A 26,473-nucleotide genomic window follows, 5' to 3' on the forward strand; every position below is an offset into this window, starting at 1 on the left:
CTTGAAAAAATGGGGCTTGTATGGTCTGTCAAGTTCAGAGTCAGAACTGAGCTTTGAGGTACTCATTATTAGAAATGAAACTTCAGCATGGGGTACTGTGTTAGGGTCACAACTGCTTACTTCTTTCCTTAGGGAATGCTGTGACTTCTTACATGAGATTGGAGCTTTCAGAAGGCCCAGGATGAAGCTGGACTGGTCACAAGTGAGTCACTAGCCAAGCAGAAAGCATGTACCACAAGGAAAAAAGTGCTTATAAGCATCTGGGGACTAGCTGGTTTTATCCAGGAAGATCCACTCACAGACAGCAGATTGCTGAGACTGTATGGAAACACTTCGCAGCAGCCTTTTAAGAGACCACGAAAGTACTTCCCTGAGAGTATCAAATCAGCTGACGGCTGCTCAAACTTGTCACTATTTTCAGACTTAACAAGATACTCTCCAGACCTTCAGCAAGGTGAAACGGAAAGGGACAACTCTGAAGCATGAAGAACAGCAGCCAACTGCATTACCTTCACCCATAGCTACCACCACTGGCGATGGAAGTACAGCTCTCCAACCATGTACCTACCATTGGGTTTGGACAGACCCTGTACATACATGTGTTTTGACATTTCAACTCACTGCAAATCTCCTGCCATTGTTCAGACGATGTCCCAGCCAAGTTGTCAGTTTCTTACAACTCAGTTCTTGAATCTGCAAGCACATTAAATCACAGCACTGTTCCCCTTCCTCACTCCCAAATGAGAAAGAACATCAGTAAGTCTGAGCCAAACACATCAAAATACAGAAGCATGTCTTCTATTGTTAAAAGCAAGGTTGGTATCTGCAGTATTTTAAAAATAAAGGAAAAAGGCAAAAAAACTTTGTGGAATAATCTTGAACTGTAGCTGAAACTGGAAATCACCCTACTTAGCTCTGTTCTACCTATGGTCTGACTTCCTGAATTATGCCAGCTGTGGGATCTAAGTTATACTTGCCTGAACAAGTTTCTACATGTAATTCGTAACACCCATTTGAATCTATTCTTGCCATTTTAAACTGTACACTGTTTTAACTGATACTTAGAATATATTCTGTTCTCTCTTTGCATGCAGAACAGGCCTCTGATGAAAGGAGACTTCCCACAACATAACTTTTTAAAGGATAAATAGTAGTATTTACTGTATCTGCATACTCTTAAAGCATAAGAGCAAATAATATTCTTTCCTTATAGCTGGTGTCTTGTGTTTGCTTGTGGCTTGAGTAAGATCATCACATTCATGTTCCTCTGTATTGTCACAAGAAAACACTGACAAGTTAGCAGGATACAAAACCTCATTTCCAGTGACATTTCAGAGTGCCTCTGCCAGTACAAATTTCAGCACAGTGTATGCAGCAAGACAGTGAGTCTAAACTTGGGCACCTGGGGAATCTAAGTGCTCCCCTGCCTCATCATGAGCAGCCAATTCACAGAGCAGAGGTCTCTCACCCATGCACATCCTCAATAGCTGTTTCTATTTCTGGCTCTTTGTGAGATGTCACCCACTTACCCATAGGAAGAATGAACTGTTTATTGCTTCAAATAGAGACACAGACAATTAAACCAACCCCCTACTTATAAAACGGCATTCAACCGATTTGCCCTTGAGAAAAAAAGACCTACCTAGCTTAGATGTTACAGAAAACACATTCCTAGCTTTCCTAAATCATACCTTTGCTTTGGGCTTGGAGGATTGTCAAAAAGAAGAAACAACTTCAATGATTCTGAAGGCCAGTAGCTCAATCATTTCTGTAAGCAAGCAGTCTGATAGCATACTGCCTGTTATCCTCAGCTCCATGTAAAGTAGTCATTGCCCTGGGAAGGAAACAGAATTGCTTCTGCCTCTAAAGATGTAAGACCTTATTCATTGGCAGGGTTGCACTGGCCTTAAACCCAGCAAATTTTCACTGTCACAGTATGAGAACAACGGCTTTTCAACACCACATATTGTACCCATGCTCAAGAAACTATCACAGTGTTATCAAAATCAGTTGGTTGTCAGAACTGAGTGAACATTTCTTTGCCAGTTGAGAAATACTGGACAAATGCCATCATATTTGCCAGGTAACTGATAACTCACTCATTTTAACACTATTCTCTTAAATTCAACATATAATAATTCTTTGTCCACTTTGTCTCCTTATCTACAGTGCTTTGAAACAGAAATAGCTTAAGGAAAGAATGAAAGATGCGTTTAATTTTTGCCAAGTGTAATACCATTCAAGCCATTAGCCAATATTGGTTCCAACGGAAGATTACGAACAGCAGGAATTTAACGTGCTGCTTCTGCAGGATTAATAGGTATGTCTCGATGTTTTCTGTGCACAATGACAGCTTGAGACTGTTACTTGCTCCCATTTCCTGATTAAAAAAAACCCAGGCAAGCTTACACCCATTCAAGAAGCACAAACAGAAGATGCAACTGGAGACAAACTGTTACGTGACGTACAAAGGTTTAAAGCATAGGAAGTTTTTGGCAATGGGATGCGTGGGTTCAGGGAGTGTTTTAATAGGATCATGAAGCTGCCAATGTTCATCTATGAGGTTTCCCAGATTACACAGCGTATTACTATATTTTTTAAATGTATATTTTATGGAAGTTTAATAAAAGCTACTTTAGTACACTGGGGCTTTTTTTCCAGTCTTTGTTATCATTTCTATTGCCTATTGTGGTAAGATAGGGAATTCACCTTTGAACTTAATATAGCTCTGAAAAGCTATTCCTGAGACATAGGGGACCATTTGACCTACAATATGCAGAGTGGAGGCAAAACCACAGTCATTTCCACCCTGATTAAAATGGACAGTCTTGGGAGTGTTAGCAAACACGAGCCACAGAATAGCTGAGGTTGGCAGAGACCTCTGGAGGTCTTTGCATCCAAGCCCTTGACTCAAAGCAAGAAGAGTTAGGGCAGAGTGGCTGTGTGCAATCAGTTCTGACTGTCTCCAGGGATAGAGGCTTCACAACCCCTCAAGGCAATGACAACAGCTGCTTGAACTGGAGCCGTGACAGCCAGCTGCTCCCTGAAGGAGGTCCATGGACCTAGGGAGACATACCTACAGTGTTTAGCAGAGAGAGAGATGCTGAGCTGAAACGGGGTTGTGGGTCAAAGGCCGTGGGTGAAGGTGCATGCCAAACTGATCAGTACCACTAGGGTCTATCAGTGTATTCAGAGCCCTGACAGACAGAACACGAGTGAGCTGGAAATACCTTCCCACTGCAAATTCTGTAAGTTGCAGCACAACTTACAGGGCCAGCATGAACCCAGACAGGTAAGTGACCAGCACAAAAGGATAATGATTGTCTAGTCTCTGCAAAGGCAATTCTGAGAAAACTATTAACTTATAAACTCAAAGGCTTTCACAGTTCATGATTCAACTGACCAAACTGGTGGCTTGTTATTATGCAAATACATGAAATGTTTAGTTCTGGGAATATAAAACAATAGATTGGAGCACTTAAAGAACCTTCATTCCTCTGCCCATCATTATGATACCATTACACTTAAATCCCACATATTTCACTATAAGAATCCAAGGGAATAAGGGCTTTACTGCCAGAAATACACCTCTGAGTAGCTGCCTTTTCACTCTGGGTGAGTATCCACTGGGAGAAGGTTTCTGGGTGAGGTCAAGATCATATGGCTTCCTAACTTCTCTTGCAGCATAGACAGCTCACTGAAAATTGACTGTAATGGTGCCATTGTAAAAGAGGCTTCACCCATACCAACTTTTTTTTTTTTAAGGTAACATCTTATGATTTTAGTAAAATATTTTAATTATTGTATATGGTGATTTATAATCTTCACTGTGCATAAGCTAGGGCACTCAAAAGACCTGCGGACAATTGTCACGGTTTAACCCCAGCTGGCAACTACTATGCTGCTGCTCACTCACTCCCCCTACCCTGGTGCGATGGGGAAGAGAACCACGGAAAAGGGAGAACCATGGGTTAAGAACAGTTTTATAACTTAAATAAAATATAGTAATAATAATAAAAATGGAAAAGAGAGATTAGCTTTATTTTCTTCCTTTTGATTCCAAATCCTCTGACTTATTTCTTGAGGAGAGTTAAGGTTAGTTTTTTCCAAGCCTTAACATTTATGAAGGGAAAAAGCTTTTATAACAAACCAGAGCAATAATTTAACAGACAGTTCTACAATCAGCAAGGCTACCATATCCTAATAAATAAATTGCAGACAAACGCACTTGGATTGCATTTTAAGAAGAAACGCCAAATCCTCTTACTTTTTAATAGAGGAAATACAAGTCACATCTGCCCTTCTCCAGTTTTGTAGATTGGGATTTCTCTTACTCAACCAGGCAGCTGTTTTTATAACTGTCAAATATCATCAGGAAGTCATCACACTTTCTGTTTAGTCATCAACAGTTTAATACTCAGTCTAAAGAGTCTTTGTCATCATGCATTTAGATATGCAGCCATTTCATCCTTATCAAAACCAAGTTACAGTACTTCTCCTGAGTATGGCATAGATCCAGAAATGGCAGATTACCACCATCACTTTTGAAATGGTCTGGCAGAGCTTTTTGTAACATTTGTCATGCTACATGTTCAGGATGAACTGTTGCCAAGAGATTATAATCTCCATTCAAATTAAAGATATTAAATTCACACCATGGAAGTCTGAAGTTCACTGGAAGGTAAAAGTGAATTTGTTATAAACAGTCAGGACTTGCTTTAAGAGTAACATAAGATCCAGTAGAGTATTCCCGTACCTATATTCACCTCCTCTGTAATTCAGAGCAGGGAAAATTATGGCAAGAAATCAAACACATGCTTTGCATTAAGAATTATCAAGGATCCTTCACTGGTTCAAACAGAATAACAAAAGTAATACCAGGCCAAGCTGGCCATCAGAAAGACTGAAACCTAATTAGTGTGCAGGAAGGTATTAAGTTTCCAACCAACTGCTCCAATAAAGCCTTTCTTTTTACATCTAATTCTTAACCAAACTATGCTTTTGGTGCTGAGAGGATCTGCCTAAAAGCAAAATATTCAGAACATATGCATATTTAAATCACAGGAGGAAAAAAAATTCAAACACTGAGCTTTCAAGAGCTGCCTCCAGAAGAATTTCAATCAAATTTTCATAAAGTTGTAGCCAAGTTAATTTACAAGATGAAAATAAGGATGTCAGATAAGTGCAATGCTGTATTTCATCATTTGAGATCATGGGGCAAAAGGAAAATTAATAAAGAAAATGCTTTATTATCTTACTAACCTCGGTCCACAGGTCTTTTACTTCTTTGCTTCATGTAATTAGTTGCTGGGTAGGGATGGGAGAAGAGGAATAGATGATAAACGCAACTCAATTAAGTAGAAATGTAATAGGATTTCCCAGTAAAATGTCTTCACACAAGATAATAGATATTGCATTAAATCCAAGAAAACATGAATTCTAAATGTTATCATTTGTTGCTGTGCTGAAAAACGGAGAATATGGGTTTGATTGTCTCTAATAGGTGAAGTTTACAAGTGAGAAAGTGTGCATTTCAAAGTAATTGCTGTCAAATGAAATGTTACAATACAAAGAGTTACAACTGACAACAGATGTGAAATCGTGATCAGTGCAAGGAGATGGCAGCTATATCTCAATGGCTGTCAGCTTCTTGACAGAGTCAAATTGTTCAATGGCAAACTATTAATTCAACAGAAGCTGCCCTACAAGTGGCAGCAAGGTCCCTTCACCTGTAGAAAACCAAGTATATACTGATATATCTAAGTTATTTTAAGTTTATTAACAGGTTACCCAGCAGACTGAAGAGGCAAGTAGTAAGCTGCTGAACATACCTAATTCAAATTAGAGCATCTTTAATACACCTATTGAACTATGAAGATTATACCTAAACAGGCAGGCTAGGCAAAACTGATGAAGTAAAACAGCTGTACTGAGAAATACACTCTAAAGTAAACTGATACCAGGGACTGGAGGACAGATGTATCCAAGCACCTAACATCTGTTTCACTTCTATTTGACAAAGAAAGGTGGAGAACTCAAGGCTACACACTACAATTGCTGCAGCGATGTCTTTGTCCCATTAGCTTTGTTTCATAAAGCTATCCATCACTGAGAAAATGTCTGTAACACCTACAAATACCCAAGTCTGTTACACTTTGAACCACTAAATCATTTGCAAAGTACTTTTTCAACTTCTCAGCTGAACCTTAATCTCCATAGAATAAAAGCTGACACCTCTCGAGCAGCTCCTACTGCCAATGGAATTTGTTTGAGAGAAGGCTGCTCTGTGTGAATAGGGAAAATGAAGTTTTTATTGTATAAACTGACAACTAAAAAAAACTTATCATCAGAAATATGATTAAAACCCCTAAGACAATGAGGACAGACTGCCTAGCACATTACAGACAAGAAGGCCCTTCCAAAGCGCCTTGGAAAGCTAGAGTTAACATTTCAAGTCCTGGTTTGTTAGACATGCAGAGGAAATAATTCAAATTACCTATAGCTAAAGAATTGCTTAAATTGCTGTATTTGACCAAATTTTAAGTAAAGCAGTCTCATATTGTTCCCACAAAACTTAAGAAATTTGAAAAACTAAAACTAGCTGCTGGCAACTCAGAGCTATCACAGTGCTTTCCTCATTTCAAAGCTCCCTTTTCTTCCAGCTGAAGATCTCCCAATTTCTTAACTCCCCACTGTAGCAAGCATCAAAAACAAGATTCTAGCAATACAGTCAGGTGATACAGGGCCTCTTTAGGCTTCCTGGTGCATAGCCACATTGCAAAGAATGAAGTACGTACAGTTTCTGTGGATGGGAGGCTGGTGTGAGCGCCCCTTTTTCTGCAAAGCCCAGACCTGCTGCCTGTGGTCCCAGATGCTTCGGCAGGATCGTGTAACTGGGTCCACAAAGAGGTCTCTTCCAGGGCTTGCACTGAAAGTCTGCCCCTGGAAAACAGAAATGTGAGAATCTTCCAAGTCTGAAGTTCTTAGGACATTATCTTGTTATTGGTTACACATTCTCCTGATATAGCAGAGACCAGAAACAGTACTAACTGTATCACAAGCTCCACGCTGTATTCACAATCAGTTATAACACAGCCAGTGCCTGTGAAGACAGACCAAAAAAGCAGCACTAATTTCTAAATGTGCATACATACAAAGGAATTATTCTCGTACAGCAGTTCAAGCTCCTTTAATACAGTGAAAGTGTCCACTGTGGTTAAAGAATAAAAAATAACACCATAAAATCACTACTAGTTCTTAAATTCTGGAGAATGCACCTACCCATGAGAAAGTGCTAAATGCAAACAGTCCTCAGTAAACAACAGAAAGTGTATAAAAATGCAGTTTAATCTAAATCTTCTTGGTGATAAACCCTTCATCTCACTTCATACACAAAAGGGAGTAAGAGGGAAAAAAAGACAAAAAAGGCTTGCTCAGAGGGAGGGATAATATTTTAAGAAGTCATTAAAGCAACAACCTTCTCAGAGAGAATAAATCTGCAAAGCAGCAGCAAAACAAGCTGCCCAGTCCATTTTATCAAAGAGTTGGGCTTTTTTCCTGTTACATGACAAACAACTGGCATCCAATCTGCCAATTATTTAACTATGGTGAGACTTTTAACTCCATTTAGAAGGGAAAAATATAGCTGCTGTAAGTTTAACACTGCAAAACAATCCACAACAGCTGCCTGCGTAATTTACTTTATGTCCTTTTTTTACCTCTGTCTCTACTGGTACTGTTTCATCAACACATACAGAGAAAATGTTACCTTTCTTGCACTGGTTGAAAGTTATTTTTGGCAGTCAAAACATTACAAATAACAAATTAGGTAAATGGCAGATAACATGATTCTACATTACCATTTAGATGGCTTTTTTTTCATCGTCATTTACGTGGACAATGAAATTTCTGTGCATCAGACACAGTATTATATTATTTGTAGGAGTGTAAGCTGCTAATTATGACTGGCCAAAAATTGAAAAGAAACCTGATTATTGTTTCAATGGTTTAAATCTCTTGCATTCCAAGTGAGTGAGTGGCATAACAACAGCCATTTTGACCATCATGTTACTCAAAGCTTGAGTTACATGAACATGCTGTTTTTCATCCCCTTGCTTTGAACGAGATTATGCATTGGAGATATTAATCTGTGTAGTTAAATTACCAACTAGTCTGTAAGAGTAAACTTCACCACATTCTTTTCTCTAATCCATCTCCAACCTCCACCTACTCTCGATAATATTTGAGAAAATTAGGACATGAGTCACTACAACCATAATATTTCTGATGATAGATCAGAGTTTTTCAGAGGTTATTAAAAGCTCTGATTGCACTCGCTATGGAATCGGATAACTGCTCATGAGAGCACCACTGAATACACCAACTATTATAAATTCTCACAGTTAAAGCAGGCTTGGGGAAAAATTCACACATGCCTTTCTGCACTCATTTTAACATCATTTAAATTAAAAAGAAATAATTGTCTTGGTGTACAACAAAGAACACACAATAAAAAAACATGCAATTATACTGAGGCCACAAGCCTTCTGGAAAGTGTTAACTGGTATATGCCAGTAAAACATAAGTTAGTAAACATCTTTCTCAACTGTATGAAAGATGTTAAAAAAGAAGAATGCTGGATTTCTGTAAAGTATGTCATTAAATGACCACAAAATATAATCTCTTTTCTGTAGCTAACTAGAGAGAACAAGGCACATTAAGACAAACAGGCCACTGACCATTAGTGGCTGACTTCAAAGCATCAACTCCTCAGAGGCTCAGGGATCTTTCTAAATGATGCACAGAAAATCATGTCCCTTGTCTCCAAACTATCCACTACTAACATCCAATCAAACAAGCATTTTTCTTAAGATCATTCCAAGCATGAAGGAAGATAAAAAGGTATTTGGTCAAGCAGGCTAGACCAGCTGTTATTTTAAAAAGCAGAAATTCCTGAAGGAAATTCATTTGTAACAAAAGTCAACTGCAAACAATTAAGGACTCCACAAAAACTCCAGCTAATGAAAGATGTTTCCTTCTTTATTATTGTGTAATACTTCTTTCACAGAAACATGGTATTTACAAATATACACATATAGACTGCTGATCATAAAATGTTACTGAAGAATTAGTCAAAAAATCAATTTACAAAAACCAAAAACTTCCCAAAGATATTCTGGCTGAAAAAAGTTTAATGAAATTTCAAGGAGACACGTCTGTACAGAAAGATAGGTTTTAGCTCCCCAAGTTCTGGTAATAGTAGACGAGTTGTGAACCAAGTGACCTAAGATCAGCTGTACATTTGAGATGAGGCAGTTTTTCAATATTGTTCTTTTTCACACAATTCTTTAATGGTCAGTTCAACAGGTCTCAGGAGGCACTAGTTTGTATGTTTTTGGAAGCTGCAAGCATTGCTCTCACTTTGGCCATAAGATCCTGTAGAAAATAAAAGGAAAATGATCAGACATGTCTGAGCTTCGAACAGAGCTAAAGCATGTGATTGCAAAAAAACTGAATGAGAAGGTCAGCTTATGCTCCATATTCTAACACAGAACAGTTAAAGTCATGATCATCAGATACTAATGGTTCCTAGGCTGAATGAGTGAAATAATTGGAGAAAAGTTCCTATGCCAGCAATTGAAGCCTGGGTTTACTACAATGCTTCAAAGTGCTCTACATAAATATTTAGAGCAGTTTCTCTACAATGAAACACAGAAATGGAAGGAAACTATGCCTGTATCTTTACAAAACCGGTAGTGAACACACAACTACTAAGGTTTAAAGAAAAGAAGAGAGAAAGAGCAAGAAGAGAGTGCTAACAATTACTCTGTAACAGAAAGCTTTTTACTGTTAGTTTTGCAAACCTGCATCAAAAATTTACATAGCAGCAGTATTTTTACATTTGACAGACTGACTGAAACAGTAAGTCTGTTGTGAAACCAAACAGCAAGTCTCAGTCTTGTCTGCATATCCACTGGAAACAGCATTACAAAAGGAAATGAAATTTCATGTAAATGGCACCGAATAATTGGGCTGCAAAAAACGATCACAAAATGAAGTGTATTGGTAATGAATTAAAGTTACTTAAAATATTTCTTCACAAATGCAGTATGAAAGAATTAGAATCCTTAGGTCCTTTAAAGCATTTTGCATCTCAAGCTCTCAAAAGTCTTCATAGGGGAATTCAGCATCACTATTTCTCTTTACAGATAGAAGGATTTGAAAGAAAAATAGATACTAAATTGATTATGGTCAGCCAACACATTGACAGCAAAATGATCTTAGTAATGATTAGGTAAATTGCATTTGTTTGGGCCCTTAAAGATAAAAAGATGCTTAACTACTCTATGTTGGAAAATATCTTGCAGATTCACGAGAGCGTCATTCTTTTTGCTTTTTGCAAGTAATAACTAAGAACTGCATTTTAATATCGTAATCTTTCCTCCTCATACAGCTGTACTTCAAGCAAGCCAACTAATATTGAACTAGGAAATGCTATGCCATAAGCACTATTTAAGCCAAGAAATGCATGAATCAGTCACTTCTGTCTGAAAGGTATGTTTTTTTGTCTGAAACGTTCAATTTTTTTTAAGGGTGAAGTGTTCACTCTACTTTGAAGACCACAAAGTAGTTCATATCCCACTACTCACAGCAGGAATACCCATGAATTTGTTCGGTAGCCTAAGAAGTGCTCTGGAATTAGTACTCCATTTTCTTTCTCTAGTACCTATACTGGGTATTTTTCTATCTTCCTGAATATGCTTGGTTTGGGTATCCCATTAAAAACTGGATCAAATATGGTACATAAGATACTAGTCTACCAGTTTAGTTCACCAGTGGAACTAAAAGCTTGAACAATATTAATTTATTTAAAGAATAATCTATCCATTGGAAAAAATAAGAATATAAAAATCATCTCTTGATTTGATATTGTAAATTTCCCAAAGCTTAATTAAGAGCTTTCCTCTTCTAAACTTGGCATATTCTACTGAAAGGAAGTTAAATATATGCATGAAGGCTCTAAGAGGATGAGTGAAATTAAAAATTTTAAAGAGTGGTACCATGTGGTAGCTTTTAAAACAGGAATGGAATTCTTTTGATGGAGGCTGGGTATCTTAAAACTGCATTAGGGAAGCTGAATGAGCTGAATGCACTTAGATTGCTATACAGCATATACAGGCACTTACTTATTATGCCATGATTCACAGCAAACTTGAATATATCAACAAAATCATAACAATTGTTCAGAGACATAAACAGCAACAAGGGTGAAATAAGTGAGTTGAAGATACTGCTTAAACTTAGCCTTTGCCATGTTATTTCTCCTTCCTCCCTTCTTCCATGAAACTTGTTAAGAGCCCTACATGGTAAGATGGGGTATTGTAGCATAATGCGACTTTCGTAACAGTGGATATACTGTGGCATAATGAATTAAGCTTGGTCTTCAGAGGCTTGATTAAATTTGAAAGGACAGCAGCTACAGAAGCAACAAAATTATTCTTCTCATAAGCAAACAGATTAGGAACGACAATGAACATGTCTCTGTATCACATGAAAAGCTCAGAATAGTAGAAGGTAGTAAGAAAGCGACATGATGGACACACTTAATTAGGTAACATACTCTGAATTTTTTATTTGTACCTGAGTGATTTTACTCTGCACTGAAGACACAATTGCTGAAGAGATTTGGCCATCTTTTTCCTGAGAAACTCCCCTAAAAACAAAGTAAAATTAGAATTAAGAATTCATAGTAAATGTTTAAGAAAAAACATTTTACTCATGAGTTTTATACATATGAGAGACACTTCATACAAGTATCTCATAAGTCAACAGTTCTCCCATTCAACTAGAAGCCATGACAAGTCAGTCAGAAGAGCCACTCACACAACTGATGCAGAGAAGTCTGGGTAACAGCCTAGGAATTTAACAGGACTGTTCCATATTGTGTTGAAATAATCTAATTATGAATCTCGCACAGACATCACAATTCCATTAAAACTCTACTTCAAAGAGTTCTCCCATTCAGTGAGTTTTCAATTTCTAACTTGGAATTCAGTTGCAGAATCTTCTGCACCAGTTTTACTGTAAGAGTTTGTAGAGTATTTACTCTAGTAAGCAACAGAAATTCAGTGTCTTCATTAGACTGATACACATAGCGCTGTACTCCCAGAGTCTTCCACTTTTAATAGGTGTACATTACACACACACACAAAGCTCCTCACCATGTTAGATCAAAAGACACAGAAAAGAACCATCAGCATTGCTGTAATACAGTTGAGGAGTATATTACCTGGAGCGTTCCTGGCTGGATTCCCTGCTCTCCACAGGAGAGACACTAGTTGAATGTACAGAATTTTTGTGTGTGGATGGTTTGCCTGGTGACATGGATGGTGAAGGAGACCTAGCTTTGGACTTGGTACGTGATCTAGACCGCCTCTTCTTCTTCTTTTCATGGGGACTTCTGCAAGAAGAAAATATTCTATTGAAGGATATTTTAGCAATAGTACACTTGCCCAACTGAAGTCACTTGTCGCCCTTCTAAAAGCTTACCCAGCCCTTGTCCACACAATACTTCTCATGCATTCAGCAAGCATTAGTTTTACCCCAATACTTCTATGATCTGTGCAAAAACTCTCTCAGAAGCTCTTTTTAACATATTACATTAGGCAACTACTAACATCTCAGGCTCTCACTTGGAATGGTGCTTCATGGATACACAGGAATTACTGGACAGTATTTGACAATTTGAAGGATGACAATGAAAAATCCTTCATTGGAGATTTGCAGAATAACTTTGCTAGAGGGAACTTCTTTTCCAAACAACATCAGACACTTAAAATATAATGAGAAATGTAAGAATTTATATCCCTTACAATTTTCCTAGCTCGTAAATGAACTAAACCATGGAATCATAACTATGCAAAAGATATACAAGGCAAATCCATGGTTTGTTTGTTAAAAGAAACAGCCCCCTTGTGATCCAATCTAATGTAGCCAATGGCAGGCTCAAAATTATAAACAAGGTACTGTATGCCACTCAAACAAACCTCGACCTAGCAACACGTCTTAAGTGCAAACAGTTTATGAATTGGAAAGTAGATAGATGTTTGTCATGATGAGAGCTGGAACAAAGGGCTTATGAGTATCTGATGTTTTCATTATTGATAGAAGAGGAAAACAGAGGTAGCCTCTTCACATACAATATTAAACTGAAAGAGAACTCAATTAGCATTATACTAGAGACAGAACTATCAAAATCTTTATACATGGTTATGAATTTACAGCCATCTGATTTACGCACCGATATTGATATTACTGTAATTAGAACTACAGGAGTAATGACTTAGAGTTAGGCAATACCTCATTGTAGGCATATCTCTCTAGCATATACTGCTAGAAGTCTGTTCAGAAAAATGCTGAAGCTTCTAGAACCTCTTAAAACACTGTAAAACTTTGAGCTATCTTTTAAGCATCACATTATTGTTTCTTTTTGATTTTATTTGGAATTTGCTACTTTAAAAGCAGCTACACCATAACATTAAATTCCTGTATCAATATTCAACACCTCTGATGCTTAGAATTAATCATACAAATATCTGGTCTTTATACAGTATTAAACATTTAAGACCTGTAATTGCAAAACCTCCTTAAACTTTCCTTGCAAAAATAATCATTAAGTGGCAAAAGAAAAACCCCACAGCTCTCCTGGCCTCAACATTTTCACAACTATACAAGAAAGCCTCAGTTACAAAGCCAGTTTTTCCTTGGCAAGCAGATTACGTACTGTAATTGTCCAGTTCTTAAAACATTATAATGTAATCAAGCTGTGAACATATTTCATACTTAACTCTTGAAAATCTCAAACATGCATCATACAAGAATATTTTACAGTTACCTCTTTCAGTATTTTTCATCTCAGATTATGAAGAACAAACATGGTAATATCTGAATGAATGTGTCCACCCATTTTCTATTTTTAGAACATTCCATTTGCTATAATTAGGCATATCTTTTAAATACCTTTCTAGGTACAAAAGCTAGCATCAAAGAACTGTGCATATTCTCTGTGGAAAGTAATTCACTGCAGTCAGATTAAAACACTCATTTACACTGGACTTCTTTTTAAAGTGACTGTGATAGCAACTGAGGTACAGGATAAGCAGAACAAAAGACAATTGTTATATTTATTCTGAAGCACACCTCATTCTACAAGCAGTGAGCCAGTAATTCCCAAACCAGACAAAGCATAGCTTCCTAGTTCTTACATATTTCCTTCTGGAAACATACCTAAGGGTTTACAAGCAATGCTAGCTATTCAGCACCACGACTGACATCAGATTAATGTCCCAAGCAAGCTTATAACATTGCAGTATTCAGGAATTCTAACTTTCAGTCCTCTTGAGAGTACTGGATTCTAAAGCTTGCCTACTACTTAGTGTAATGATGGTTAATAAAACCCACTCAGCTGACTGCTGCCATGTAAGACTGAAATCTGCTCTCACCTACTAGGCAAAATATACACTATTCACTCACAGAAAGCTCAAGTAAACCAATTAGCTTCCGACAGACCTCGAACCCAACCTCTGCTTCCATCACACCATTGTGAAGAATCTCTTCCATAACTGAACAAGTCCACCACTCATCCACGTTTTTGCACAAAAAAATTAACATGTCAGTCATAAGAGGGCTAAAACAGTAGTTTTTCTGCAGTCAGAGCTGCAAAATATTCTCATCCACATGTAATTACAATATTCTTTCTTCAGTCCATAATTTTTTGCACTTACTGCCATATTTTGTTGTGAAGTGTAGGCCTAACAGAAGTTTACCACTTCCACTTACATAAACTTATATAAGCTTTCCACTTATACGAACAATTTCCCTTTATATAAATAAATATTGTTTAAGGAGGAATCTAGTTTGTTTCACAATTACCATCATAATTTATCATTAGTGGCATAACTGTAGAGATAATTTATAGCTTAAGATGCTCAATGGTCAAGCAGCAGAAACACCAACACTGTGCTGAAAACAGCACAGGGATGGGAACAAATTCCTGTGTGTGTTTATAGGAAAACATTTTAAGCCTCCATATATTTTCTGCTTAACCAAATCTGCATGCTGAATTCCACAGAAGCCTTTTATTATCTCTAGTTGATGAATGTGAAAAATGGAATCAGTTGAAGTATACTGATGAAGCTCTCAATTATGCATACCACACATCAATTAATTAGAAACTGTCAAGACATGGAAAGTTACCTCAGGAAACAACAGACGTTTTTAAACAATCGTAAGGTTGAAAGTGATCTCTTTGCTTCTTATTCCACAGGAAATAAGGAGAAACAGGTTAAGACTTAATCTTTGCCAATTCGAAGAAAAATTTGGTATGCTCAGGTTAGTAATTCAGTGTGCTGGGTTAGGTGTACATATACAAGCACGAAAAGATTTTCACTTCCTTGCATGCTGGAGGTGTAACATGACACAAAATAGTAGACACAAAACATTTCAAAGCCTTCTGGGCACACACTTTGCACACGCTTTCTTTCTGCAACTGGTTAGCTTAAATAGTATTTGGTATGCCATTTTGATTACAATAGGTTCAGAGAGACCATATGCAAGGTGCTCTCAAAAAGACACCTCTTGATTCATGTTTCACGTTCCGCTCTGTTAGTAAAATAACTGCTAAACGTAAAGCATACTGTTTGCTAAACTGGAGTTTCCCCTTATTTTTGCAGGTATGATGAGGTGTCAAGCAATGCCAGCAGGAATAACATAATACCACTGATATGACCTCTGTGCAGAGGCCATTTGGTTCACACAGGCAGAGCATAAGAAAATAACTCAAAAAGAAGGAAAGACAAGGATCCAAATAAAACATGAACTCTCACAGCTAGGACACAGCAGCATATTAAAGTTCACTGGTTGGGTTGTACGTTTAGTGTTTAAATATATGCAAGAATTCAAGAAAGACAATGACAGTTTCTATACTTTTTTTTCTCCCCAGAAATACCTGTTTATTAAAATAAAGCCCAGAACATAAAGAAATGTGAAGTTCTACCTAGAGAGGTTACAATACATCAGGCAATGTTTATGGTCCTTGTGATGCCAGGACATAACCTTTTCCAGGAGCAGGTATACTTACTTGGAACGCGGGCGTTTCCTACTATTTCCAGGACTGTTACTAATGCGATAAGCTGTTGGAACACTTCTTTCATCTCTCCGCCTTTCTGGTGTGTGAGCCCTTCTCCTAGGTGACCTTGATCGTGACCTGAGCAGGAAAAAAAAATAATACAGCAGTTTGCTTTTTGTTACTTCTTTCACTACTTTTATTTCAGTGGAATTGTGCTGTCAGCAATTGCAAATAGAACACCTTTCAAATGCCTATTTTACATCAACATGGGGTGTTTAGTGTCCAAGACTTGTCAGCTGCATAAAAATTTCTTACCCATTCAAGACATTTAGGATGTAGTTATCCATTGCTTTTCACTCCCAACAGGGGGGGAACATTTATTTTTTGCTATAGCAAAAACATTTATATTTTGCTATTTTTATGTCAACTTCTGCAGTAGTAGGTGGAAAGATTTTACTTTAGCCCTGTCACCTTTTGTGGCAACAGAATTTGTTAACAGTGGTATGCAGAAGACAAATTTGGCTCAAAGCCTGAGACTGTCAGGCCTGACCCTGTCTTCTCACATTAGTGGTATGGTTTTAGAACTGCTGCATCACTGAGACAAATACAAGTTTTTGTTTTCGGCACATCTCCATCACTGACAAGTCCAGGAAATTTTATCCGAGATACTGCAGAATGATCCTAGCACAGTCAGTATTTTCACTTGTGCAAGTGACCAACAACCCGTGACCGGTGTTGTTTGGCACTAGCAATTTGACCTGAAATACTTTTCCTAGAAAAGTGAGAAAAAGAGATCAAGAGAGGAAAGAATAAAGCATGCCCAGTTAAGATCAGAGATCAACTTAAGCGCTTAACTCCTTTTCTCTATGATTTGGTATTAAGTGGATGTGCAAGTAAATTCCAAGTATTTCTAAACAAAATAAATGAAGTGAGAAAAGTCCTGACAGATGCAGGGGAAAGGGGGGATGATAAAGGGGGTAATTCAGGGACCCAGCTTGGAATAACAGAAAAAAAAACCCCAAACCTACCCCAAACCCACCCCCAGAATTCCTGGCAGTAACAGCTAGTCTTGTTCTCACTAAAATATATAGTTCTAATAATTTTACTTCTACTTGCTTAAAGTCTTTCTATTTTATTTACTACAGGCATGTCATTCCATGTATACCAAGCACTGATGTTCTTGAAAATACCTAATTTGATGTGACTAAAAGACAAGTCATTTGTGAAATCACTGCTCTTCTGCAGACCCACACCATATATATAATACATATACATACACACACTCCTGAACCATTTCTCTTACACCTACAACGAAAGAGATCAACTGAAAATGAAAAAAATTAATCACAATGACAGTTAAAGTGTTGCAAATTAATTGCTTTGTCACTTAGAAATCTGATCTTTAGCAGGCCATTCAGAAGGATTAAAAAGGAAAAAACCAACAGATGATAAAGTTTGGGGTCAGTCAGACACCTTGACGTTTTACCAGGATTTCCCTCAAAAGAGCTCCAGCAGTCAAATCTTTTCGTTGTCGAAGTTGCCTGATAATTTCCCCGCTCTGTTGCTGCTGCCATTGATGAGCTGCTCAGAGTCGGCTCCATGCTCAGTGTCCCTGTGGATGCTGTGAGTCTGTGATACGGAGGCACACACTTCACATTGAGAATAAAATGGCCTAGTTTTGGTATTAACTAGACTCCTGAAAAGGCTCAGCCCCTTAACCAAAAGCTGAACGTTAGTGAAACATGCCTACATGGACCAGCCTAAAAAAAGTCCAATCAGAAAGAAAAAGTCATTAGCTTCATTTTCATGAACTGAAGTTTGTGGTTCTACAACATCAGCAAATGTTAAGAACTTTGGCCATTAGGTTCAAACAAGTAAAAGCAGCTTAACAATTTTACCGCAATACATCAATTATTGCTTTCATTAGACTGTTATTTCAAAAGGCACTCTATTCCTTTTAAAGCCAATATCACTTCTGTTTAGTCAAGGTCCCAACAGTTCAAGGGGCTACAAAGCTTGGCATGCCTCATTACAAACTAGGAATTAAAACTACGTTAATGGACACCGCCTCAGCAATGAGAAAATCAGTTTGGAAGGAGAAAAAAACCCGAACAACCTTTTTTTCTTTTACAAACCCCAGGCACTTCCAAGTCTCTTAAACTCCTAACATTGAGGCAAAAAGTAGCACAACAAACACACATTCACACGTGTACGCTATCCAAACCTACTGAAAAGTAACCAGTTAATAAAGTATGCAACTACTCAGTACTGTTTAGAACTCACTGCATAAATTCTGTGGCTTAGTACTCCTGTAGTACTAGACAGTGTAAAGAATAAAACAAAAACAGTATCAAAGAGAAGTTTAAATGTTCTGTCTCTATCAAGTTTCATTTAACTAAATCACTACGTAACAAGTACCTCTGCTTCCCCTCCACTCCTCTTACATACACAAGCAAACCACACTCACACATACAAATACATCATTAGCTTAGATCACGTAGCACAAAGATCTATTGGTAGTTCAGATGAATACCATAATTCTTTGCATTTACTGCCAGCCAACTGTAAAACCTCACTTCTCAGCTAGAACAGGATTACTGAAGACTCCAGTGACTGAGAACCTACACTTCTTTATAGAGCATCACTCTCAGGTGCATTTCACATCAAACTTTTTAGTGGTGCTTTGAAATCAATCAGGAACAAAGATACTGCTGAAACATTTACTAGAGGTGACCGAAAGGTTCCAAAGACTGCTCATTTTCCAATCAGATTTAACAAATGTGCCCCATCTTTGACGCTGAGTACTTATTTGTAATAACCAACTATCTCTTTGGGACTAACAGCTCCACAGCAATCCACGCTGCAACACCTTACAGCACTTCTGGGCATGGTTTACTATTTCCATGACTTTTGTTAAGCTTTAATCTGTCAAGTTGGTCTAGAATTCAAACTGCACAATACTAGGCGCTTGATGGGACTAACTTTGGTACAGAAACTTTGTTCCAGGAAAATAACATGCAGATATAAAGAGAAATGCTGTTAGCACACCACATGCCGCAATTAAGACAATATATCTGGGTTCCTTATGTAGCTGCAGTGTTTTAAACTTGTTGCTGCAAAACAGGTTTGGTTGTGCTACCCAGAAGCATGCTTTGAATCAACTTCATGTTATTGGAACAGAATTTTTCTACTTCAATAGAGCTGAAAAGGCATTAGAAAGAATTTAAAAAGAAAATGCAACAGTGCAAATATTGCATCTTACCACAAAAGACTATTTTTAAATGAAGTGGAGCCTCTAGACCTCTAACAATGCAAAAATAAGTGATAAACAAATGGTATAAATGGTATAGAGAAAAGTATATTGCAACATTCATCTGTAGGATTTCTATGCAAAATAAGCATATTGGAGAAAAGATAGTATTAGGATACACAAACCAAAAACCGAAGAGCTTGAAAAGTATACTGAACATCCCCTGAATAGAGAGCAAAGAAAGTTATTGCAAATTTCTACATTTAACTGCACTTTCCACTTCTCATTCTCTGTTAACTTGTCATGATAAGTTATATGGTAAAGGTGGCTTTTAATCTTACTTTTTGAAAGATATTATACCATTAAATAGTAATTACTCAAAAGTCTTTTCAAAGAGAAGCTCTACTAACGTTTATATGGAAACCTCACAAAATCTAAGGCTTCAAGACAGTTCCCCAAATACAGGGTATGTGTTGAGTAGTCATTATTACAATTTAGAGATAATTCATTATATTCTGAATGTAAGATAGTCTAATGAAAAATTATGAAATAAACATAACTCCTCTTTTGGATGTCACAGTTCATTCAAATATAACGGTTTAAAGAACTTCAAATCCAAAATACTTATCATCACTGTGCTGCAGATACTTCAAACCTAATAAGCTACTCTCTAATAAAGATGAAAGTTTCTTTATTAAAAAAAAAGATCCTGTGTTCATTAATTTCCAGGAACTGGAGCAGTAATTACTACAGAAATGGAAAATCCCTTTTTTTTTTCTTCAGTCCACTCCTGAGGTAAAATAAAGCAGCATTAATCCCTTTATACTGAGATTCGTAGGTTAGAATATGCATTTTGAACAGAATAAAATAAGGCAATAAAATCTCAAACATACAACATCAGACTGAGATACTCAAATAAAGCTGTTACTCAAACTAGGGTGTTCCAGAATTATTTAGCATCAATATCCACACAATTATCACCATTCATTTAATACCAGATGAACATATAGACCTCTACAAATAGATTACACTTTATCCCAGGAAGGTATGTCCTTTTACATAACCATTCAATAGTAAGCTGTAACATCCAATGTTTGGGGGAATCTAGGGAAAAAAAATTCTGGTTTAGGTGAAGCACTGGGGAAACTAAAGAGGAAAGAAATGTGAAAGGTGTCATGTTTTGAATGAGACAAGACAATCCATGGAAATAATTTTCTCTGAATCCACACTAAATATATAAATACATAGAAAAAAGAAAGGAAACCAGTCATATCTTCTAGCTAGGCAACAACTTCTACCTTTTTTGGCAATTACTAAGACAAGGCGTGAGACAAAACATGTCCGTATCTAACTAGGCTATGAATCACCCTCCCACTCTTGATTACTCTCCAAATCCTCTGGTTTCAGGAGCAAGAGCTTTAATTTTGGAAATACAGTGAGTAAGTTACACCTTCAATAAAGCAAGCCTTCAATCATCACCATTTCTTGTACAATGTGAGACCATGTGGGCCCTAATTAGAAAGTCAGGGCTAGAAAAGACCTCAAGAAATAAAGACTATTCAATATTCTCCGAACTATAATTCTTGATACAGAAATTTCCCACAATGGAGTGTTCCAAGCTGTATTAACTGCCTTTACCACTGAGACACTATGAAAAGCTTTCTAGTCTGTTAGCAATTTAAATCCGTTACTTATTGTCCAAACTCCAAGGACTGAAGAAGAACGTCCATTTCCCTCTTTTTTGGCATACATGAAGATTTATTTCATCTTCCTTCAGTCTTTCCAAACAGTCATTCCAATTCTCTCAATTCTGAAAATTCTTGATGATTCCCTCTAAACATCCTCCAGATGGTCTAATTCCTTCTAAAGGATGCACAGAACTGGACACAGTACTCTAGCTGAAGCCAAACAGAACATCTTCCAGATGAGGAGACACTTGACGCATCCCGCCTTAAGACTTGATTGTCTTTACTGACTACATTAAACCAATACAGTCACCATATTAAGTATCAGTTGCAGGAGAAAGATATTTACAGTTGAACTATAAGAGGTCCTTGGTCAGAAGTTTAGATTTAGCCATGTTCTTGTGAAATGCTATAGAGAGGAAGGTATATTCAGATTTCTAACAGGTCTCCCACCTTATATAATTACCACTAATTGCACTTCTTATGGCCTGCAAAAAGCTCAAAGGGAACAGGCACTCATGCAGCACTGATGATACGGTCTTAAGTTCCCAGAAACAACAGGTTTCTGAATGGGACAGACACCCTCCAGACACCTTAATTTCAACCAGTACTTGCAGAACAGAAAGACAGGCTGAATGGAAAGCCCTTTCCCATTCAGGTCTAACTTCTGTCAAGTTTTAAAATGTGCAAAATATGTGCAAGACATGGTGAGTTTTTCTGAAGCAATTTCAAAACACAGCTACCAGCATGAAGCTTTATTGGATTTCCCAGGTTGTAGAATTCAAGAGCTGCTCAAGGAAATACCCAACCAGACTTAATCAGGTGTTCACAATGTTAAGGCTTTTATGCGTCTATTGTTTGGTCTGTGCTGGAAGGCACGCTCAAGGTGGCACATGAAAATGAGCTCCAGTTGATTAACTGCTCTTGGGGATTTTTGTGTACTTTTTTTACCAGCTGGCCAGCAAAAGAACCCAAAATTCAAACCCATCTATAATGAGACTATCCACTGTGTACGTGGTAGGCTTCAGAAGACTGTTGTCTTTTCACCAGCAGAACCAAATGTACATGAGCTGGTGGAAATACTCAGGCTTCTAAAGGACCACACATCTTACCTCCCTGAAGTCACTGAAAACATATCAATCTGAACTTGCAAGTTCCCATTAATCTGGTCACTGCCCAATGCAGACTCACGCAACATGCAGGATTATCTTTATCCTGTTAAGCTGCATACCCAGTTATTGATAAGGATCTTCTCAGGTGATTCTTTCTCTTTTTCAAGGTACCACAGAAGATTACTGTTTGTTTGGGGGTTTTCCTGCATTACAATGAATGATGCTTCTCTTTACTTTTACCATGTATTAGTAAAATCATGGATAAATATATGCAATATAGTTTAGATGAAGTAACATGGGGGAGGTTTAAGTGAAAATATGGCTTGGCTGGAAATTGAAAAGATGAGTGGTTCACCTGAGGAGACTTTTTTCCAAGGAATCCTTAACTCTGAGAAGACTTACATTCACTACTTAAACAAGGAAAGCTTCATTCAGCATCATTCCCTTTACACAGTGGTAAGCACAGAAAAGAATGACATGCAATACTTTGAAATGTGCCTTGTAACAGAGCATCATGATCATCTATTGACAAAGGCAGTCAAACAAGTGGTATGTCCAACTGATCATTTCAGCCCAAGTTATGGTCATTTAATTCCCTGAATCTCTGAACAGCAGAGATGTTTTCTGCAACAGTACTGTATTTAACCTTAAAATAAAGAGTTTTAATGTGTTAACACCTACTTATATTAGTGTATAATATTCGTGTAGAAACTTCATCAACAAACAAAAAATGCACAAGAAAAAGACAAGAAGTTCTGTCACACCACCATAAAGAGCTAGAAGCTGTTTTTCAGGAAGAAGCACATGTCAGGAATGGCTACAAAGACAAAGAAATTAATGATATTGCCTACATCACAGACATATATAACTGCAGTAGTATTTATATACACAACTCATTTGAACAAGTTACTTAAACACTGCTCTGCAGCATGATCCAGAGAATATAACCTCAACAATAAGCCCTTCCTACTGACCACAGTAACTGCTGTGTAGCAGGGACTCAGATATGACAAATTTTACACAAAATAAACTCTAAGTTGCCTTGACTCAAATGCCTCAGATGTAATTAACAGTATTAATGTAACACAGTATATATATCGTTTTATAGCTAGGTAACTACTATAGCGCATTTAATCTCAATAAAGATTAAATATAGTTAACTGCACTGGGCTACATTCATTCTACGGTCTCCCTTACTCATAAACTCTGTTTTCACTCTTCTTGGATTCTTGTCATCTCTCTCCAGCCATTCATTCATCATTTTTTCACATGCTGCCCAAATGCCTGCTTTCCTTCCAAGCTTTGCTGTTCAACCACGCAGTTCTCTACCTCTATTTCTTACTTTAATAGTGTCTGGTTACTTTACCCCAGCAAAAGCCACAGACTTGTTAGCAAGTTCTCTTTATGCTGTAATTGCATTCCTACACATTATTGCCAGGTATTTCACAGACCAGAGTGAAAAAGCATTTACTGGTACAAATTTCACACTATGTAATTAGAAATCAATGACTCGTTATCTCATTAAAACTATTTTCAAAGACCTTCCACATCTGATGATATTTACATACTGTCTTCAAGGTGACTATACCCTTTGTAATGGATAAGAAGGCACATAAATAATGGAAGAAGTGAAAAAAAATTGTGTTAGCCCACAGAGAACTTGAAAGAGTATGTTTGGTTTCCAAACCCACCTTGAATGCCTGACAGTTCTATAGGCAGTGGGAAGTGAGTGCTTTGCTTTTGAGTGTGATCTAGATCTGGACTTAGACGATGAATGATACTTGAATGGTGATCGAGATCTTGTCCGAGACCTTTTCTTGTGTTTTTTCCTTTTCTTTTCTTTTTCTTCATCCCTAGGAAGATCTCTGCTTTTGCTTGAAGGCCTTTCTGCCTGTTTAACTTCGAAGGTGGGTAATGTTCTGACTGCAGTCACAGGACATGGTATACTGTTGACACTCTGAAATCAAAGGAAAACAAAGAACAGTGTTCAGTTTTCAAAGCTGCACACACATTTTTAGTCTGAGAAAGTCCTGTAAGTGTTGACAACATGTAAGCATCTCTAGTCCTTTATACAGGGGCTACATCTACTCCTGTGCATGCCACATACATGCATGTTCTGGCAAAGAAACCAAGATATACTGCTTGGTAGTAGTTGGTAGATAGAAACGTTGGATAACAAGTAAAAAAGCAAGGAAAATAATAACTATAAACGATCACCTTACATTTTTTGATTCATGAAAGTGAGAAATGCATCCATCTTAAGAACATAGGTGCTAAATCAATAACAATCTAACCTCCCACGGATGCTTTAACACCTCACAATGCTGCATCAGTATCACGTAAAATATGCGTAAGTAAGGCTGATGCGTTCAAAAATGTGCGTCTAGTAGTATTGAATGGAGGCCTACACAGTTCCCTAAAGATACATATGCAAAGTGGGACATGCATGCTGAGACTGTCAGCTTAACTAGGACATAGCTCTGAAGTTTTCATCTTTAGTTTTTGGAAGAAACGTATTCTAAAAACGGGTACTATCAGATACATTTGCATCTATTTATCCTTTTTATTTAAAAATGCTAAACCTGAAGATACAATCAGAACCTCCTGACATTCAAAGCTATGTTTTCATGTCACTCACATGCCTGAACTGTGCTGTTTAGATGACAAGCTCAAGGAAAACAGTAAAATTAATTTGTGTTGATATGAACTGCTTCTGCACTTGCTGAAATACGTATTTTGAATGCAAAGGGTTGGGAAGATTTCAAAACCAGGTCCATGCACAATTCATGCTCAGTAATTCTGACTGCAGTCAGTTAAGCAAAACATACCATACTCCAAAGCATTTTCAAATTATCAGCTTTTACCGGAGAGGATTCTGCTCAATGCCTTGTTTAGAACAATTCAAGTCAGGTACTACAGATACGCTCCTCATTTCCAAGCCTGTCATTCCCACAGCTGCCATTTCAAGGCAACTGGAGAAATCAGTTTCTCTCTGTCATCGTTTCTGCTCCACCTGACACTTTCACTGTTTGATATGAGGATGCATAGTGTGATCAGAATAAAAAGTGATACACTAAAACCTGAAATAACTGAATTCAAAACAGCTGATCTCTTCCTTTCCTTTTACCATTCTCTTACTGTGAATACGTCAAGGCAATAATTGACCACATTTGACTAGCTGGAAATCCACCTTTGCTGCAAGTTAAGAGAGCCATGACACTTTTCTGAGCTTTAACCAGTAACTGCTACCACAATATTTACAAACATAGAAATAAAGCAGTATACTGAAGTAGCTTACTTCAAGGATTATACACACTTTATAGCATGATCATTTGAGTGGCCTGTTTAACAGAGGCCCATTTCCAGTTTCACTAACTTCACAACCTGTGTGTAATCCAGACACCTAATTTTCAAACTTCAATTTCCTAAGGACCACTGCAGCTGACTTTCTTCCTTCACAGTGTTATTCACCTCTTTATACAATACCCTAGTCTTCACTTCGAACACTACTGAATATGTAATAGATCAGTTTGCCTTGAAGTAGGCACCCCTATAGCTTGAAACAAAATAGCTGTAGGCAAAGTAAAGTAAAGAGGAAAACAAGAGAGGGAAGAAAAAAAAACAACAGTTTTCAGTGCCCAAGTTCATTTGGCTGCATAAAACAGAAGTTATCATACCACTGCCACAAAGGAAGATAATAAATGAGTGACACATTTACTTTCAGCTCACATATGGAGATTCCCTCAGGAATCAGAACAAAGGACCCCACCGTCCTAAGCTCCCCTGTGTATCCAAAAGCACTGGATGCTGAACTCGTGGGCTCTCTTTGCCTTTCAGGATGCTTACTGAAGAGTAACAGCACTGTCCAGATACCCCTGAGAAAAGCACAACTGCAGACTGGCCTGCTGTAGATTCAGACTTCACTACTTCAGGTTACCAATGAATCAGGTTTGGAAAGCCATGCAGAAGTAACTTCATCTCCAGGTGAGTATGCAGGTTCTGAAGTGAGATACAACAACTACAACACAGGGAGAAGTCACCTACCTGTCTAAACCTACTCAACACACTACTGAGACCAGGAGCTCAAGTGAGAGTTATCAGGTTGCAACTGTGAACAAATGTGCCGATTCCTGCAGTGACAACTCTGGTTGCCTTAAAACGATCCACCACCAGAGCACAACACAGAGCTCAATGAGAGAACTTAACCTCAGGGAGCTGCCAAGCTACAGAGAAATTTCCAGGTGTATAAATAATGCTGCTGAATACAAATACTTGGGAAAAAATAAATCTGTCTTACTCT

General features: G+C 37.6%; 1 protein-coding gene across 6 annotated transcripts in view; it reads right to left on the reverse strand.

Annotated features, from left to right (window-relative positions):
- Positions 1–9,018: 9,018 nt before the first annotated feature.
- The window catches only part of SFSWAP (splicing factor SWAP), a 49,414-nt gene continuing 31,959 nt past the window's right edge, over positions 9,019–26,473 (reverse strand). For 4 of the 6 annotated variants that reach the window (XM_061355362.1, XM_061355366.1, XM_061355367.1 and 1 more), the window contains 6 exons: positions 23,865–24,130; positions 17,600–17,755; positions 16,139–16,264; positions 12,290–12,460; positions 11,641–11,713; positions 9,019–9,435 (listed from right to left, as the gene is read on the reverse strand). In XM_061355362.1, the coding sequence (XP_061211346.1) occupies positions 9,370–9,435; positions 11,641–11,713; positions 12,290–12,460; positions 16,139–16,264; positions 17,600–17,755; positions 23,865–24,130 (858 nt within the window). In that variant the 3' untranslated portion in view covers positions 9,019–9,369. The remainder of the gene's footprint in view (positions 9,436–11,640; positions 11,714–12,289; positions 12,461–16,138; positions 16,265–17,599; positions 17,756–23,864; positions 24,131–26,473) is intronic. The other 2 variants (XM_061355363.1, XM_061355364.1) reach the window with 2 other exon arrangements.

The sequence above is a fragment of the Neopsephotus bourkii genome, unplaced genomic scaffold (genome assembly GCF_033783945.1).
Source record: "Neopsephotus bourkii isolate Nb327-2 ecotype Australia unplaced genomic scaffold, CSIRO-AGI_Nbou_v1 NB_795, whole genome shotgun sequence".
In the NCBI taxonomy this organism is placed as follows: Eukaryota; Metazoa; Chordata; class Aves; order Psittaciformes; family Psittacidae; genus Neopsephotus; species Neopsephotus bourkii.